Below are 19,156 nucleotides of genomic sequence, written 5' to 3' on the forward strand. Positions count from 1 at the left end.
ACATTATTATTAGCAATACATATGAATATGTAAAGTTTGGTTTACTTTATATAAATTAATAATTAAAACAGCATCAGGCCTCACCAGCAAAGGTGAGGCACCATCTGAAAGCAGGAATTCCTTAGCATTTTGCCAGGAAAGCGCTTTGAATTGCATGCCAAAATAAAGCATCAAAATGAGTGATTTTTCAAATATTTGGATCGTGTTTTGTCGATTGTTAGTGCTCCTGATAACTCTTACGTCAGTGGGGTGGAAGTTTGTAGAGTCTTCCGACTGCAATCTTGGTGGTTTTGTTCTGTTTCCAAGGTGAGAAAGCCTGAAGTTCCAGGGCGGACGGGAAGGAATTTTACAAGCTAAAAATGCTTATTGAGGGTGTGCGGGTCTGGAGGGGAGCCGGGTGGGCAGGTTTGGCCCAGCAAAAACCTGCCCATCTGCTCTCTGTCAGAACGTGTTAGAAGTGCATCTGGAGCCGTGCCCCGCGCTGCGGCTCCGAGCGGTCAGGGGCTTGTCTCCACGACAACTCGAGGAGTCGGTAAGCTGCTGTGCTCGGAGCCAGATGCTGCTCTGCACATGTGCTCTCATTAGGTGGCATTTCCCGCCTCGCTAAGGAGTTCGGCAGTTCTGCGTGGTTTCTGTGTCAGAAATGTGTAGGTGATATATTGGGAGTTGGGAGGAGTCCGGCAGCCGAACACTGCGTTGTGACACTGGCAAAGTTTGGCTTCTGCGGGGGAGCCGTGGGTTTGCCAGGATGCAGAACAAATTCCCTCCATTTGTTTCATCCTGGGTTGAGCAAAACCTGGGAAGGGGGAAAGTGGTGAAGGGAAAAATCCGTGGGTTTCGGTCCTCAAATTGAATGCAATTTTCTCTTTGTGAATATGTCAGGAAGGGGTTGAGGGCTGAGACGGGTTGCACATCTTGCAATAAATGCATGCAAGACAGTGTTCTCAGTCTCTTCCAGGCGGGATTTCAGTTTTCTTTTCCTTTTTTTTTTGTTAATTTTTTTGGATAAAAAGCTGCAGGTGAGATGTTGTAGAGGAGAGCCTGAGGAAATGAAATAAAACCTAACGTAAAAAATGATACTTTCTAATGATGCAGGATCCTCAGCCTACTGTGAGAAAGGGCTTCATTTAGTGCTGGTGATGGAGGAGCTCTGTTAAAAGTAATTGAAAAGTCGCACGGTTTTTGCGGCTTTACTGGTGTGGATTTTTCTCTGTCTTGCCTTCTCATGTGGTAAAATCTGAGCCTTTTTCTGACAAAGAATGAATGGCAAGGGGAGAGTTCTCATTTATTTTAAAAGGGAAATGCTTTACTTTGCTTTTTTGCATCTGTGAGGAGAAGCATCTTGAGCGGCTGGGGCTGGATTTCTTAGTTCTCTCCCAGAAGCTGCTTGGGCAGACGCAGAAAGTGCTGATGCTCCCCACCAGCTCCAGGGGCTCCCAGGAATGGAGCTATCGTGTCTTTCGGAGAGCAGTGACATAAGTTACTGAGTTGCAATCCCACATATGTGATAGAGAACAATGGTAAGTGTATTTTGTATGCACTTATATTTTAGTCGTTCACCACCGAGGTTTCCCCAGAGACCGCTACATGAGTCAAACAGAAAGGAATAAAAGCCTTTTCCAGCGTTCCTGATCCAGTGTCTTTGGTGATGTCCCTCAGGGAACGTGATAAATTCCTGCTCTGATGTGACTTCTTTTCTAGCTGTGTTTTTTCATGGCAATAGTTGAGGCTTCCACACCGAATTATCAAGTGACATAACATGATGACAAAGCAAACCTCACCGAGTTCTATTATAGTAATAGCATTTACTTTGCCAGATAGGAGACGAAGGAGGTGGCACTGTATATCATGTTATCATGTATCTTGTGCATTAGTGTATCTACCAGAGACTGGATGACTCTAAATCAGAGCAACTTTAAAGTTCAATTCTGTTATATCTATTTTATTTATAGAGACGGGGTTTTGTTACTTAGCTGAGAGAGTGGGATTTTAACCTACCTTCATGACTAAAGCTTCTCTCTCATTGCTTTAGTGAAGTTAAAACCACTTATTCTCCTTCTGCATCTATATTAGCATTTAAATATTATATTAAAATACTTGTATCTTGAAGTACTTGTTTTATTTAATGTGGTTTGGGGGGTCATGGTACAAAGGAGTCATAGAATCATAGAACACCGGGTGGGAAGGAACCTCAAGGATCATCTGGTCCACCCTTTCTTGGCCAAAGCACAGTCTAGACAAGATGATCCAGCACCCAATCCATCTGAATCTTGCAAGTGTCCAAAGTTGGGGAATCCACCACTCCCTGGGGAGATTATTCCAGTGGCTGATTGTTCTCATTGTGAAATATTTTCCTCTTGTGTCCAGTCGGAATCTCCCCAGGAGTAACTTGTACCCATCACCCCCTGTTTTCTCCATGTGACTCCTTGTGAAAAGGATTTTTACATGTATCAAAGAAATAAAAAGAAAGCAAAATGTTAACACTCTGGGTGTATTGGTCACTTCTAAGTCTTGGCCAATCATTTATTATTTTTCAAGGATTTTTTTTTTCCTATTTTAACAAAGTATTTTCTATTCTGTTTAGTCGTCTTGTAGGAAATAGTTGGTGTAGCTTGTGTTTCCAAGCACACTTTTATATTTTGTCATAGTATGAAATAACGCCTATAAAGAATTGCTCCGTAATTTTTCTCCTTTTTTTTTAATATTGTCGCTAATGTTCCACAATAGTTAAAATAGAAAAAGGCCTTTTTATTCTAGAGAACCTGAATTGGTAGCTGCTTTGCATGCAGAACATCCCAGCTTCAATGGGAGCGCTGCTCCTGGAATGATTGCAGAACTAGGCCCTGAAATTACCTCGCCAGCTAATGATAAAATCGCATGCAGGCCACAGGGGTTTTTGTGGAATAAATATAAGAGTGCAACAATATACAGTACACATTATACCAGTAATTTAAAGCGTATTCAGGACAAAGAGAGAGTTCCTGGAGCAGGCAGCATCATAGAGATTTGCTGTATCTGATAAAGATTAGGTTTCTCGGCTCATAATACCGTACTATTACTTTTCTTTTGTTAGTCTTTCAACACCTACACTCATGCATTGACACAATATCAAGTAGGAAGAGGAAGAATAGCCCTGTATTTAAGGTACTGAACAGGGATTAAAGAAATTTCGGTTCTTTTCCCTGGCTCTGCCAGAGACTTTTGTGACCGTGTACAAGTTACTTATTATTTTCATGCCTCTATTCTTGATCTGTGAAATGGTGATATTTTTCCTTTCTCTCCTCCCCCTCCCCCAGCCCTAAACGCTTCCTCGCTGGCTTTTTTGTGCTGTATCTTCTAGGTTTGTTGCCAGAGTTGTAGAAACGCGGGGCTGTATCGGTTGCTTAGGGATAGAGAAGGGCCGGCTGCTGTCGGCGATTCGGAAATGGTTGAATTAGCCGCAGGAGCACTGGGACAGGCGGCTTCTCTGTTACAGGAAAGTGGCTTCAGTACTTGTCAGTATGGCTATGTGTCGTTTTCTTGGTCTAACACAAAAATGCCAGGTATCCTAATAAACTAAAAGGGTTTGAAAGGAGAAGCAAACACATTGCGATGTGATGGAAGCCTTTTCCAGTTACTCATTTTTTTTGTTAGCTTCATGGTCTGTTTGAAGTTGGTTTTGTGCAAAGTTTGTCCGATCCTGTAACGGTGTTGAGTATCGCCATGTGAGATAACGTGTAAAGGAACTTTCACCAAATCTATCGGTATCTGAGCTGGTTTTCTTACGATGTTTTAATGCAAGTAAATATCATCCGGTGCTTTTTCAACAAAAGTTTCATAGCGATGTTAATGCCCCAAAGGTTTTTTTGACCTGAAGGCATTTTGGAGGTTATAGAATCGATTACAGCTTAACAATGTGTTGTATTATAATAGTACATGTATTACTGGAGTTCTACAAGAAGCACAGGCCACAGAGTCCTAATTAGGGTGTTGAAAAAGATTTTGATGAGGGCTTAATATCTACGTGTTAAAATTTCACATTTAAAGTTGAGTTGTGTGTTTAAATTTCTATCGTAGTTGGCAACCTGCTGGTAAATATTAACGGTATCTTCAGCGGCTGTAGGAGCAGATTGGTGTCCTTTCTGAGGATGCTCTACTGCTGTTTGGGTTTTGGTCAAGAATGTATTTGCTGATCTGATTTTGCTTTTTTCCCCTGCAGTTTAACACTGGACTCCAGTTGGTCTTTAGTTTTATCAAGGGAATTTTGTGAAAACTTACAAGGTAAAGTTTTGAAATGTATTAATTTCTCTACCTGAAAAAGCTGGGTCACAGCCAGTGACACAGACTCTACGTTTTTGCAAGCTTTTGTTAGTGCAGGATGCGTTCTGCTGCTTGGTAGTACAGTCAGAAACCACACTTCTGTGACTCTTTAGCCATGTCCTGGTGAGGAGTTTGGGGAAGCTTGGTGTTGCAGTTATTCTGTGCCCTGCAGAATGCGTCTGTCTCACCTCATGAGTTCTGTCTGTCAAGGACTGTTGGTAAAAGAATGCTCCCAAGCTCTTGTAAGGGTTCTGCCTGCGCCGCTGAACACGGCTTGCTGCACCCCTGATCCACAGCGAAGGTGCGAGCTGAGATTTGACACGTGACATTTTGAAGGGGATGCTGATAAGTGTTACGATTAGTGTTGGGGATTTGACTGACTTGCAGTCACCTTTCTCCCTTTTATTTCTTCTTCAGTGGTGTTATTACAATTTCAGGAATTACCCGATCACACGCAGAAGAATGACAGCTGTCAGAAATTCCAGTTCTCCAACAACTGCAAGGGCTGAGAATTTAGAGCAGCGGCCCAGTTTGTTTGGTACTGTAAATGTTTGTAAAAGTACCTATAAAAAGTATAGATACTGCAAATCTGTTTTTTAAAAAAATGGAAAAAGTGATGTGGACAGTCCCTGTCGACGGGTCTCTCGCAGAGGCTGCTTTCTCTGGTGAGGAGCACCGAAAAAAGCCTGAAATGGGACTGGTAATGGCAGTACGCTCTTACATGAGACACGGTGTTTGGACAGTGCAGCCTGTGTTGGTCGATACATGGTTTTTAAATGCTTTTCAAGGTTACACTTAGCAATGCTAATTTCTCAGAACTGGTAGTCTCTCTCTGTTCGGAGTCTTAATTTAGCTTTGTTTACAAGAAGTGGTCAAATCTCTGAGCATGATTTCTTTGTTCCTGAGCAGCGTCTTGAAATGCTGATAAAGCTGTCGTATCATGTGCTTAATGCAGAGTATTTGATCTATGCTTTCTTGATTCCATTATGACTGAGGCAGATGCAAAGAGCTTTCTCGCACTGAACGTATCTGCTGGTGATGGGGAGGTTCTTTGTCGTTGCAGTTGTGAGCTGGACGAGCTGCTGTCCTATCCGGTGTGTGTCACCAATTGCAGATTTTCTTTATGGAATCCCGCTGACTGACTGATGATCCTCCTTCAACTGTGATAGGCTAATCTTTCCTTGACATTGCAATCACAATTCATGGAAGGTCTGCGGAGTCGTTGCTTGCCTTTGGTTGCCGTTGTATCTGACGTTGACGTATATATGCAGATCGGCAGGATCGTTCTCTTATCTTAGTTTTGTTATAATTCTGGATGGATTCCTAGAATATCCCTGCAGGCTTTATTATATCGTTTGTAGCACAACCAATTCTAGTACTGAATGTGGTTATTTGCACCATCTAGGTAGTAATAAGCCAGTGATGTATGACTCTCTTGCAGGTTGTCGTTCTTGCAGTGTGTGCGAGGGTTGCTGCACTGTACACTGACACCAGACTTACAGCCGGTAGACTGGCAGCTCGTCCTCTTGTTCTGCACCTCTGAATTCCACCCACATTTTTCCATCGCGTGGCTCGTTTACGGAGCAGCTCTAATGGCTTGTGTATTTATTAGAGTGGCTTTGTAAGAGCGCCTACGTGCTTTAAAGGCACGCACACAGCACCACAAAATTCATTACCCTGCACCACATGCTGACCATAGTAATGCAGAAGAGATTACGTATATTTTTCATGGCGTGACTTTTAGGGTTGTCTAAACAAAGTCTACAGGTTTGGGTCGGGTATTCTGTTGAGTTTTTTTCTTTTTCCCCTTAGAATCAAGTTTTGTGATACCTTTGCTTGTGCGAGACGCTCTCCCGGCTGCCCTCATCTGAACCCTGTCTGTATTCCCTTGCTGTTTCTCCAGCAGTCGCAGCTGGCTCTGAACCGCTGTTGCCTAGGGCCACCCTTTGGTTGTCTCATCTCTTGCAGGAGGGCGAGTTCTCTTAGCACCGGCGTATCTTTCCAGAGGTCTCACTTGTGTTTGTCTCTGTCCCTTCCTCCAAGCCCTTCTACACTCCATGCTGTCTTCTGTCCTCCGTGTTTTTAGTCTTTTATATTCCCTGTGAAAGTTGTTGCCGTGAGCAGCTCCTGCCTGCCAGGGTGGTCTGTCGGATGGTTCAGGGGTGACACTGCTTCCAGTGACAAAGTTTTTCTTTCTGAGGAAAAGTAATTTCCTTGAAAGATAAGGGACCACGATGAAATTTTTTACATCAGAGCTAAGCAAAATCAGGTTTTATCTTTCAATTTTCTTTATGGCTTCTTGAAATAGAACAGCAGGTTTCGTTAGACTCTAGAACAGCCCAAAATAAGGCCTAGACTCTCATTTGTCATTTGCTGCCTTCAGTAGTTTTGAGCATTTTAGGATGTAATAGAATTCCAATTTCAAATAGGGGCTGGCAACAGCTCAGATGTGGGCTGAAACTTTTCAGCTTTTTAAGGGGTCACGAGACGGCAGCACTGCCCTGATGAACTTTGTTATGCCGTGTGAATATAAAATATTCGTATAAAGGGAGATTTGCAAAGGCATAAAGAAAAGACCCTTATTTTTTTGAATGCATCTGGAAGTCTTAAACCTTACTCTTACATTTGAAAGTTACTTCTCTTGTGTTAAGCTGCAGAGTAAATGTCTTAGAAATGTGTAAATTTTTTGCATTAAAAAATAAGTTTGTGATCCAGTCTTGAAATATATGACAATTCTCCAGTGTTTCAGATCAAATCAGGTTCCTCGTGGAGGCTCCTTGTGCACACATTCAGAGCCTTTGCAGTGCTGTATCTCTGCTTCTGTTAAGCATTTACAGTTGGAGAGAGGAATAATGGATATTTAAAATGTTGACGAATCAAGGTCTAAATTCTAATTGTTGGAAACAGCAAGTTTAGGAGTTGATGGGTTGATCAGGACAAGTCATTTTAATTGTTTTACATGGGAGCAAGACTGTTGATTTAACAAAATACCCACCATACTTAGCGTGTCCCCTCATGTATAATGTCATCTGTCAGTAACAGCACAGCTGATTAGCTTTATAATTAGCAGTTAACTAAATCTGCCAAGGAAATGGCCTTGTAGTCCATCTTATCTTTTTGTAATGAAGCTGTGGATAGGGGTTAGCAACAGTGTGTTCACCCCACTGGAGGTCGTGGTGGAGGGAAGGTACTAATGCATTCCGAGCTGAAAAGCTCACGCTTGACCTTGATGATTAAAGTTTTTCCTATCACCTAGCAGCAGTCGAGCCTGAACTGGCTCTTAAGAAGTCGGAAGGTCTAATCAACCTAATGAACAAACTCAATCATTAGTACTTTGGGGAAGGGGCTGTGTTACCATTGTAATAACGCCGGGCTCCCCCAGCTGCGTGTGTCTGTTGGAATGGCGCGTGGCTCAGCTGCAGGAGGAGGAACCCGTGTCACCGCTGGGTGTACAGCGGAGGAGAGGAAACTTCCTTTGGCAGGGTGTGGTTCTTTCCACAATCTTCATACCTTTAAGGGTTCCTTCCAACCCAAGCTCTTCCACGATTCTCTGCACAGAGGCGAAAGTTTTGATTATAGAAAGTGTTACTTGTTTCATTTAAAGTGTGAGTTAAATGAAAGCAAACCATTCCTCCGGTCAACTTCTGTGGGCATGGACTCCTCTGTGCTTTTCCTCATGTATTCCTCCCAGCTGTTTTCACACCCCAGATTTATCTATGTCTGACACAAATATCTGTCAGGCACCCTTTATTACATTCTGGTAGCTAAATTTGATGGAAAAGCTTTTCCTTACTCCTCAAATAGATGTTGCCTGGGCCCTGCTTGGAAAGCCTCTGTTGCTCCGGTTTTTGTAGCAGCAGATGCATTTGCGGTCTCCTGAGATTTTCTCTTACTAATTGTAGTGCTCCGTAGTATCCTGGCTTTTGCTTCCTGGTACCTGAGAGGGAGTTTAAACAGATCTCGAGTGGGATTGCAATAGCTGGATGGAATACATTAAGCTGTTGCGTGGGGAGCTTATTTCAGTCCAAATTGTCAATCCCATCTCGAAATAGCTTAAGTGGTGCTGTGACGTGGGGTTTCTTTGAGCACAGGCATTTTAGTAGCTCTGTTATCCTGACTTTGCGCATCCAATGGTAAATGAGATTGCTAATGCGGAAAGCTTTCAGAAGTGGAATGGTACCACACTTTTAAAGGGAGTGCTTTAAGGTTTTTTGCTTTCTAATGTCGATTTTAAACACTCAACAGGTGACGAGTCAAGTATATTCTACTGTAAGTATGAAAAAGCCTCCATATTAATTATACATTGGCATAATTCTATCAATTTTGTTACTTTTCTGGTTTTTAATTCAGTAAATATATTTACTTGCTACATTGAGTATTTGTAGATTTAAGTGTGGAAGAAATTTGTGCCCTTGTGGCAGATGCACAGCAGACTTCAGCATTAACATAACTCATTAAAATGAGATAAGAGTAGAGCTGCAAAACAATTTCAGTCTTTTTCCAGTAATGTTGTGAAAATATCCTTCAGTCAATGTAGGAAAGCCCCATCTTTCTGAACTGGAGAGAACAGAGTAGACATTCCTGACTTGTTTGTGCAGGTAAACTGCCTGAGTCTGTATTGGCAGATAAGCAGAATATACAGCATTCAGATGGCTCTGTCATGTTTTGGGGACATAAATTAGAATTACCTTTTTGGATGATGAAAGTTCCTTTACCAGCATTAGCAAAATGTGCATGAAGCAAATGTGTTTTCTTTTGATGATAGACGACTTGCCAGGTTCCAACCATTTCAGTGACGTGTTTGAAACCTGGAAATAAACCACATTTTATTCGGTGTTATGTAAAAACTACTGTTTTTCTCCGTTTTATCTACTTCCCTTCCAAAATAAATGGGCAGGAGATTCAAATGGATTCAGACAAAGCTTTTTCGGTGTTTAATGCTCTGAACTCTACAGGGTGAACCCATCACTTTTTGTGAAGAAACGTTTGTGTCCCACCGTTCTGCTGTCATGAGGCAGTTTCTTCAGAACGCCATCCAGCTCCAGCTCTTTAAGCAGGTACTGGCTTAATTGCTTCCGTGTGGAAGTAGGTTCTGTAGCAATACAACCATGGTTTTCGAGGGCTGTTCCTTTATTCCTTGATCTGTTGGCCACATAGTGACAAAAATTCACCTAGTTGGCAGCACCTGAACTCCTGCTCGCTGGCTTTTCTCAGATTCAGGTGCTGAGGCTTTCTCTAGGAGGGATGTGGTTTCTTCCCCAGAAGGTCTGTGCTCAGTTTTGATCCGAGTGTACCCACTGTAAACTTTGTACAGGAAGCATATGACTGTTAAACGTGCTGTCACTGTGTTGGGGAAGCTGGAAGCGTAGATGTGCGGGCAAACACACGGCTGCTGCTTTTTCAGAAGCACCATTCCCTTTTGCACTGGCAAACGTTTTGCCAGCTTTGGTTCTATTTTCATTCTGTTTAGAGTCCTTCCCCAACAACAGCATTGGGGTTATTCTAGCAAAAGCAGAGAAAAGTCTTTCTGAAAAAGTAAAGGATGGGATGGTTGATTTATTTACTGTCTCTTTTAACATTGGTATAGTTCATTGATGGCCGTCTGGATCTTCTTAACTCTGGAGAGGGCTTCAGCGATGTTTTTGAAGAAGAGATAAATATGGGAGAGTATGCAGGTAAGAAATACAGTATTTTAAAGTAATTTAGACACTGTTCTTGATTTACTCTTTGTGGGCCAATGTGATGTAATGGGTCATTGTGGTTCCTCACCTGAATACCTTAGGCTGCAATGATCCCTGTGGGTTGAAGTGACTTCAATTTTGGTGTTTCCTCTGTCAAGGACTTTGAGTAATGTGTTGTAGTGTGTGTCAGGTCTGTTCAGTCTTACAGACAAAGAGGAAGATATTGAAAAACCTTGGCTTTACCCAGAACCATCTCACGTTTCAGCAGTCTTAAAAATACCCTTGAGTTCTCAGATGTCTAAAAGACAAATCAGAAAATGGAAATGCCTCTGGGCGAATAAACAAAAAATTCTAGATATCTGGTCAATTTGTTGTGTTTCCATTAAAAGGAGAGGATGGTTGTCCTGCCTGTTTGTCTACTGTTGATGCTCCTCGAACCATGGAGGGCTAACATTTCACAGCTCTACCCTGGGTTCTGTTTGGCAGAGTTACAGTTTTTGGTTTTGTGATTCTCTCTAGGTAGCGACAAACTGTACCACCAGTGGCTCTCCACAGTGAGGGTAAGAACGCAGTATTCTCCCAACAGGAATTCTCACTCTTCCTGCACCATTTTCCAGTTCTGTTGGCCGTTCACCTCTCTGCTCGTGATCACAAATGTGCTTCCCCACAGGGCTGGGTTTAGTGAGAAACCAGTGTGCTCTTCAGAGGGAGTACGGAGCAGAAGGAAAAATGCACTAAGAACAATCACCATAAGAATTCTCAAATTTTTTTAATCCCATTTTAATGTCTTAGATGCAGCTGGAAATAAGTTATTGTCATTTTAGAAAATAATGGTGTTAAAAGTTGTAATACATTATTATAGGTGATTTTGAAAGTCTCTTTTCATGCTTAGAATGTGAATTATTGAAAAGTTAAGTACTGCTGGTTTATGGGTGTGAGTCCGTAGGAAGGATTGAATTGTTTTCTGACAGCACTGAGTTTTTCAGCGTTCCATTTGCTTGTTATCCCAGTTACGAATGGAATTGTGTTCCTTACACAAAAGGCTGGGCTCAGTATTAACTTGAGAGTTTTCAATTATATGTATTTTGTAACTAATGCAAAAAATCCCATCACATGGTTAGATAGGTAAATACATATAAATATGAGATGACAAGTAATTTTAAAATTATTAGAAAGGGGAATGACTGACAGTGAATATACAAATGTGTAATTAAATTCAACTATTGATAATTTTTGTTGAAGATTAATTGCTGTGTAGTAACAGAAGGAGTAGATCACAAAACTGTTTGCGTCTGATTGCATCTTAGCTCTGGAAGTGTAATTTTGCACTGAAATAAGAAAATATAGAATTATCCAAAGTCTTCATCCCTTGGAGTTTGCCCATCTCCAGTTTTTATCAAATCAGGTACGGTACAGCAATAGACAGTGGGGATGTGTAAAACACCCACCGGACGAACAGATTATTCTGTCTGACATATTACTGTCTCATGACTTTTATTATGTTCACCACATGCAATTCAGCTTTTCTAGAATTAATGTTTATGGCTGTAGTTAGATTTCATTTTCTCTCAATTTATCCCTTTATCTACTCCTTAGACCTTAAAAAGGCAGGAGGCTTTTGATAAATAGCCATGGGGGATTGTGGAAGGGAAAATGCAAAAGATACACTTCTTCAGCTTGAACGGACAGGCTTTCCTGAAAGTGAATTTTCTGCCCCAGATCTTGGGTATTTGGCAGGATACTTTTGTCTTCAACTTGTTTAGGATTTCAAAGCAAAGTGCAGGACAGCCGTGAGGGTGGGTGGGACAGTCACAGGGCGCTGTTTGGAGACACAACCTGTAAGGCAAGGGCTCTTGGTGTTAGAAGATACGGGCACTTTTGATTTGAGTGCCGCTGCATGCCCAGAACTGGGATTCCTCTGGAACACCAGAGGCAAACATTTTAAATGGTTTTACTTGTGTTCCTTTTCATTAAATTTACCATTTTGATACTCAGAGCTGCTAATGAGCACAGTCAAGGCTTTGTTATCTTAAGCTAAGACTGATGGATTTTAGATTGTTTTAGTTTGCTTTAAAGAGCTTTGATAAAATCTATTCTATTGTTACTATAATTGTAGAAAGGAAGCGGAGCCATTTTAAACACCGTAAAGACCAAGGCCAACCCTGCCATGAAGACTGTCTATAAGTTTGTAAGTATGCAGTGCTGCTTATGGCTGAGATGGGGGTCTAATTACGATTCTGTTTTAACCTTTCCATTGAAACTCAAGACTTAAATCAGTTGGTATTGGACTCACAAAATTACTTAAAATACACATCCATCTAAATTTCAAATTTAAATGGAAAAGATGTTTTGAACATAATTGAAATGCAAAGGAGAAGGGGACCTGTGATTTCTTTTGAAGGCATAGGTGATAAATTGTATTTATTACATGGCACTGTTTGTGGGGAATAGCGCCTGTGAGCTCGGCTAAGCAGCTCTACCATCTCATCATTACTCGGCTGGAAATCATTGTTACCTCAAGTTGCTCTGCTTGCAGCTTCGTCGAAACAAGGGAATCCTCTCATTTTCCAAATTGTTTCCATCTTTTCTAAATGTCAATTAATTTCCCCTAGAGGTTTCTTATACCTGCTTATTTGGAGCCCACCTTACTGAGTTGTTCTTTAGATGAGAATGTTTTCTGTTCTGTTAACAAACAGCCCGTGTGCCGCTGTGTTATCCCGTCCCCCTGCCAGGCTCGCTGTGCGAGGTAAAACGCCAGAGACACGCGAGCATTTCTTATCAGCTCCATTCTAGGCAATAGTGCTGCAAAAACCATTGAGATAACTCTTCAAACTGTTATTGTCTCCTGCCTTCTTCAGGCCTGAGAGAGAGGGTAGGTTGCAGATTGCTCTGCTGAGCGGGTCTGGCATTGCAAGTGCAGCAAGGACAGAGTTTGTGGGATTGCTGTTCCTGTTGGGTGTTCCCTTGCAGCAAAGACAGAGGGGGAGGCCCAGGGGTGTGGAATGCCCAGAGGTGAACGATGTCTGTAGGATCAGAACAGAGAAAAGAAAATGTTTGCAATGAGGTGGGGGTGGTGTTTTTTGTTTGTTTGGGTTTTTTTTAGCTTGCCGTTTGTTTTAATATAAAACATATATATATATGTCCTGTATGATTTTTTTCTGTACCAGTTTTAGTAGCTGGAGAAGGTGAACCTTGCTGCACTGAAATCAAGTGTAGTCACTGCTGGAAATAGAGTGGATTTTAACTTAAATTAATTTTTCATGCAGGCAAAAGATCATGCAAAAATGGGAATAAAAGAAGTGAAAAACCGCTTGAAGCAAAAGGTACTTGAAGTTCTTATTCAAAATGTATAAGCACTACGTATGAAATACTTGGCCACAAAAAGCATTATGTGATCAATAGGAAGCTGTTTGATACACTGTTTTTAGCATACTTCAAAATGCATTACCAGCTGTCCTGGATTTTTCACACTGTTATAAATACTCGCAGACAAAAAAAACCCGCTGTCTTCAAGTGCATTAAGGCTCTGACTTAAACCCACAAAAGCCAGAAAATCGAGTGTTGTGTTTGGAGTGGTCCCTCTCCCATCCTTTGTGCTGGGGCGCTGTCGAAGGGGCTGCGGTGAGCTGGGCGACCTTCCCGACACGAAGGGCACTGAACCGCTCGCGAGTGGCAAGCTGCTCTGATTTCTGCCCTGAGCGCTCGGGGAAAGCAGTGTGGTGGTGGTGGTCACTGGGAAAGAGGATTTATGCATTTCATGAGTGTCTTTATGCCTGATCTTGGCAGTACGAATTAAACCAGGGTTGTGTTCGTTTCAAATTTGAATTATTACGGAGCAAATACTCAAACTGTTTGTTGTTTCCCAAATCTGTCTGTGTTGGTAAACAGTGCAATTCCTAGAATGCTGAATTGTGTTTGGAGAATGTGTTATCCAGTACTAATTGCTCCTTTGAAGCCAGAAGCATGTTCGTATGGATACATACCTTGTGAATGAGTGGTTAACACTGCCTTAGGTTTATTTCAGATATTCTATTTATTCTATAAAGCAGAGCTATCAGAGTCTTTTGGGAAAACAAGATCGCTGACTCACTAATGGAACTGAAGTTCATATCAGAAATTTGTATTCGATTTGTTGCATAATAGTTTGGGTTTTTTTAAAAACCTATTCTATCTCAGTAAATTTCTTCTCTAAATTTCTATATCATCATCTTAAGGTAACGCTGCAAATGTATTCCTATGGCACAAACAGAACTCTACCCAAATGCGTAGATTGTACCTTAACAAAACACTGGTGAGAAGGGATTGTTCTGCCACCAGGTTCCGAGCTGCTGGAATTAACTGTGTGCACAACCCAAATGCTGTTTGCTCTCTGAGCGCTCTAGCAGATTGAGATAGAGATTTTTGAGGAAGATAAAGTTGCTTCAGATGCTTTTAATGCTGTTTTATTTTATTACACTTGCTACTTTATATGTGGCTACTTTAGGTAGAATATGAAAATAGGGGAAACATGAAGCAGTTTTCTTGTACATGGATTTCTTTTTATGTAATTCCGTGTGTTTCACTTCTGGACATAACCTTCATGAATAATAAAATATTTGGCCTTCTCAAGTGCATTTCTAAAGCAGTGGGAGCTGTGTAAAATGACCAGATTGCTTTCCCGTATTTGAAGTGCTGATATAACTGTGACATTTGTATAAAAGGCTGGGGAATGTCTCCTTCATTTGCTGCTTGTTTTATTGTTACTGTTGGCTTCTTAGTTCTGCAAGCGATCATTCCTTTTAAAAAATACACAACATTTGCAACTAATGGCCTAATTTTGCTTCACGTTCCGTACTAGGTGACAGTTCCGTAAGTACAACGGTTAAACATGATCGGTCAACAGGCACTTTCACAAAATCCCTGTGAGCAGTTGTCACCGGCTGCTCTGCCTCTCCTTTCTTCATTAAGCCTGCTTGCTCTCCCATTCTCTTCTCCATTTTGGACACAAGATGGGAAGATAACTCTAAAGAGAGGTATTGCTCTGTTTGAAGCGATAAAAATAGCCTATGTAATTTTGGCCACCCTTATATTATTTTTCACTAAATGCCTGTGCTGTTCTGTTGACAAGTCTGTTAGTGCATCCTCACCGATTTTCCTGTAGAACATTGTATTTTTCATGTGTTTACTTACTAGTATGGGCAAGTGTTAACGACACTAGAATTTTAAGCAGTTAAATACTTGATTTTTGCCAGATTTGGGATGCTAGGCTTTCATCTTCTAAGGATGACCTCAGGTTATTTTTAAACTGAACTTACTATCCACTGCATTTTAACGTATTATTTTCCATTATTAACACAAAAAGTATGCAGGCCACTGGTACGGAAAAGTCAAATATAAACATCCCTTTTCCAGTTTTCGCTGCCAAATATGAGCGGCTTCTGTGCAAGACAGAATTTAAAAATGCAATAAAGCTAGAGGTCTGCTTCCTACAACTCTGCATAGCAATGGTGACCTCTTAAATATAATCAAGAGCCCATTTTGCCCTTGGTCTGCTCCAGTCTTGGGTTTGAATTGCAAATGGGAAATGCAGGATTGACCTGTTGAGAGGTCACTGTGGTGTGTGTAAGGTCCTTCTTTAATATGATAGTAGAGATTGAATGGGGCTCTATTTCCATCCCTTGTTCATTTGTGGTGCAGTATTTCAAAGCAACAGAAATAGTTTTCAGAGGATTCTTATGAGTGATAGCAAATAATTGTTAATAGATACAGCATGGCAGCTTTATTTTATATTTCAGACAGTGCTTTCTGCTTTTCTCTTTTTCTTTCTCTTCTTTTTTTCTTATTCTTTTTTTGTAAAGGCTGCTTTTTCCATTTCACAAATGGACCATGGTGGTCAAGTCACTCCGTTATTGCCTTGTTTGAAGCTTAACTACATAGAATTAGGGAGAAGGAGGAATATGAATGGTACCGTCCTCAACTTTCAGTAGGGAGAATGTAGCTTACTGAAGGCTTCTGGATAAGACAATTTATATAAATGGTTGGGCACTTGGCGTTAATGTATTCAACATTATTTTACTTACTAGAGCCCTGCATGGCTCTAGTTAATGGCTGTTATCAATGGGCTGTTGCCAGGGCTTTCTTATCAATACTCATTTAGAGGTTTATAAAATAACCTGAAGAATCCTTCTGGACATTCTGGAATGTGTGCTTTCTGCTTCTAATAGACAGCATTTGTAGTTCCGTTACAAAAGGTCCCTAGCAAAATTACTAGCGCATATTTAAGTAAAAGAAAACCTTATTGAATTTACAGGATAAGCTTTACATATCTGTAAATGTCTATCTTATTCTCTGAAGTTTCTCCTTTAAAATAAATAAGTGGTGCAGATTTCACCTGAACAGACAGTCGTTAGGGGAGGCGCTGTTTGTCTGTGGGGATAATTATAGCGTGTGAGAGATCATTGCCATTCTCTTTTTCCTGTAATTTATAAAGTATCTGTATTCCTTGGGCGAAAGCTGGTTTTGTTTTTAATCATTAAAATACACTTTCTTTTCGTCAAAGCCACTGAAACATTGCTGGGGTTTTGCCCTTCCAGAGAATTCACCCCAATAAAATGTAACTTATCACCTTCCATTCCTTCTGGTTTTTGGGAGAGGTGAGTCTCATGGGTTTTTAACTTAAGCTACTTCAGGAATGTTTTGCTGGCTTACCCCAAATCCCCTTTTGGGGACGTCAGAACGAAGTCAAACTTAGAATTTATCTGCACAGCGTGATGCTCCGCAGTAGGAAGGACAGCTCATGAGACCAACCAAGCTGGTGCACTGACCCAGCCCGGCTTCAGCTGGAAGCCCTTGTGCCGCTCTCGGGAGCAGCGTGGAAGTGCGAGAGCATTGTGGCTGTTAAGCCGCCTCCGTCGGTGGGGACGCGCAGCTCTGCCTGGGTGTTCTCCTACCGGGGACGGGCGCTCTTTGTTACGGGCTGCCCGCACGGGGGGCACTGCGGGTCTCTGGTCGTTTGTTGGTTTCAGGCGGGAGAATGCTTTTGTCAGCAGACAGTTTGAGAGCCCCGATACCTTTCTAAAGATGAAGTTCAGAATCAGAGGGGTCTGTTTTCTTGTTTGTATGTTTTTTCTCTCTCTGTCTTGTATTCCCCATTGACTTCTGGATAACCTCATTCACAGTGCAGTGGACTGAAGTGATGCCACAGAGCACTCTGATGAGGGACTGTGTTCTACTTTCCAGTTACAGAATTGCCACGTGCAAATCCGTAGCAATAAAAGCTGCAAGGATTTGCAGTGATCATTATGCATCTTAGGGAGCTTTGCTTAACAGCTTGACCTGCCCGCGTCCCTTATCTCCTCCTGTTCCCCTTGTGCCCAAATTTTTGCATGTGTTTTACATTTTTCTGGAAATTCAGCCTGGATTGGAAGACCCTTTGCTTTCTGTGGGTTCCCAGCTCTCTGTTGTCTTGGTTGGAGCCGCAGCTCCGGTTAGAGCTCTGACAGCTCTGAGGTGCTGGGAACATCCACTGTCAGGGCAGCTCAGGTGGCTTTGAATGCACTGGGCACGTTTATGGCATACACGTCCCAGGTCAGAACATTGGTGCACGTTTAATCTGGCAATACCTGTATAGGAATGTGTAAATAAAGCCTGTATTTAATGTTGGTACATCTCGGAACAGAGCACGTCGCTGCCGTGCGTTGTGAGGTTCCCAAAGGACCAGGTCCCTTGGCACCTTGTTGCTGCTTTGGAGCCACAGCAGGAGTTGGGCAGCAGCTTACATTTCTTGCCACTGGGTTGGTTTGGGGCTCTTTGTTACTAATTCAGTGTACTTTGTTGATTTTTTGTTTTTAAAGACAAGGTGGCATTGTGCAGCTGGAGGGTGGGGGGACAAAAAAGTTTTTCTCTCTAGTTTGACCTTAACAAGTTGTTAATTTCCCCACGATCCTCGTGCCCATATTGGTGAACCACTGCTCTACCAGCTGGATCTAAAAAGGTCTCTCAGCTTCTCTGTGGAGCAGACAAAGCCCCTTAGAAAGTCCATCCAGCTTTTTGTTTCATTTGACCTAAACGCATTAGGTCAGTCCTGTGTCCAAAAGAACCATTTCTAATTGGCCATCGGCTTACACGTCTCATTATTGTACCTTAGCAAGACAGAAACTTGAGGGGGCATGTCAAAGGTCAGGGAATCAAAGCGATGTCTGTGGCAGCAGCCACCCTTGGGTCACTCTTGCAGAGCTACAGTGTGTGCAGGTTTCTCTCTATATTTACCAAGCATTATTTCCTCGACATTGTTGCAAAGAGATGTAAGGTTCGGGGCCCACTGCGTTACAGACTGCTTCTCAACTGACTTTCAAACTCTTTTCTCCTTGTCTGATTCCTTCTGTCCACATGCCTTTGTCTTTTTCAAACCTGTGTTGTGTATCCCGTACCTGCGCTGGCCGGGTCTCCTAACCTGGGCTGATGGGTCACTTCACTTCTGAAGGTGAGGACTGATGTCAAAAGCAAAGGCAAAGCACAACAAAAAAGCATCCTGCCAGGCAGCAGTTTGTTTTGTACAGTCTCCTGACGGCTTACTCTGTACACAGACCGCGAGATGAAATGCAAAGCTAACTAAGCTGTGAGTTTCATCTCTCCTCGCCACTTCCACGAGTAATTGTTCTGCCACAGACGATTCTGTGAAGTATGTAAATAGGATTACTGCTTTCATGGAGGTTTGCGGAAAGCAGAGTAGCCCTGTTTGTGGGCTTCTGTTGAATTTGTTCCTAAAATAGAAATTTTGAGTTATGCTTTATTTTCTCCCTATGTATTTTCTGGCTTTTGCGTGGTTGAGTCAGACATTTTATTCATAGAATCGTAGAATGGTTTGGGTCGTGCAACATTGGTGTGAGGAAGAGAGAGTGGTTGTGTGCAAGCTCTGATGGACAAAATGCAATGAAATGTTTTATTCTAATGATGTTTTTTTTTTTTGTACTGTGGGTTTTTTTCCCTGACATCAAAACCGTTAGTCAGCGTTATCCTCTAGTGTCTCCTTGTGCCCCTTGCCCTTAATCAAGAGTGTTCCTGGCCATGCTATTCACACCTTTTCCCGCCGTGCAGGACATTGCTGAGAACGGTTTGTTCCGCAGCGCCGGAGGAGTCTCTGCCAAGGACGGCGCCCTCGGCCATTGGCTGAGAAGAAGGACCCCAAGTTGAGAGAA

The 19,156-nt window shown here is 42.0% G+C and overlaps 1 protein-coding gene across 1 annotated transcript in view; it reads left to right on the top strand.

The window, feature by feature from the left end:
* Positions 1-19,095, top strand: part of DENND1A (DENN domain containing 1A) — a 154,504-nt gene extending 135,409 nt beyond the window's left edge. Inside the window, exons 14-19 of the mRNA XM_054083890.1 lie at positions 9,255-9,356; positions 9,887-9,974; positions 10,500-10,540; positions 12,097-12,168; positions 13,247-13,303; positions 18,965-19,095. Of these exons, the coding sequence (XP_053939865.1) occupies positions 9,255-9,356; positions 9,887-9,974; positions 10,500-10,540; positions 12,097-12,168; positions 13,247-13,303; positions 18,965-19,066 (462 nt within the window). The 3' untranslated portion in view covers positions 19,067-19,095. The remainder of the gene's footprint in view (positions 1-9,254; positions 9,357-9,886; positions 9,975-10,499; positions 10,541-12,096; positions 12,169-13,246; positions 13,304-18,964) is intronic.
* Positions 19,096-19,156: the final 61 nt, after the last annotated feature.

This window comes from Cuculus canorus, chromosome 19 (genome assembly GCF_017976375.1).
Source record: "Cuculus canorus isolate bCucCan1 chromosome 19, bCucCan1.pri, whole genome shotgun sequence".
Classification (NCBI taxonomy): domain Eukaryota; kingdom Metazoa; phylum Chordata; class Aves; order Cuculiformes; family Cuculidae; genus Cuculus; species Cuculus canorus.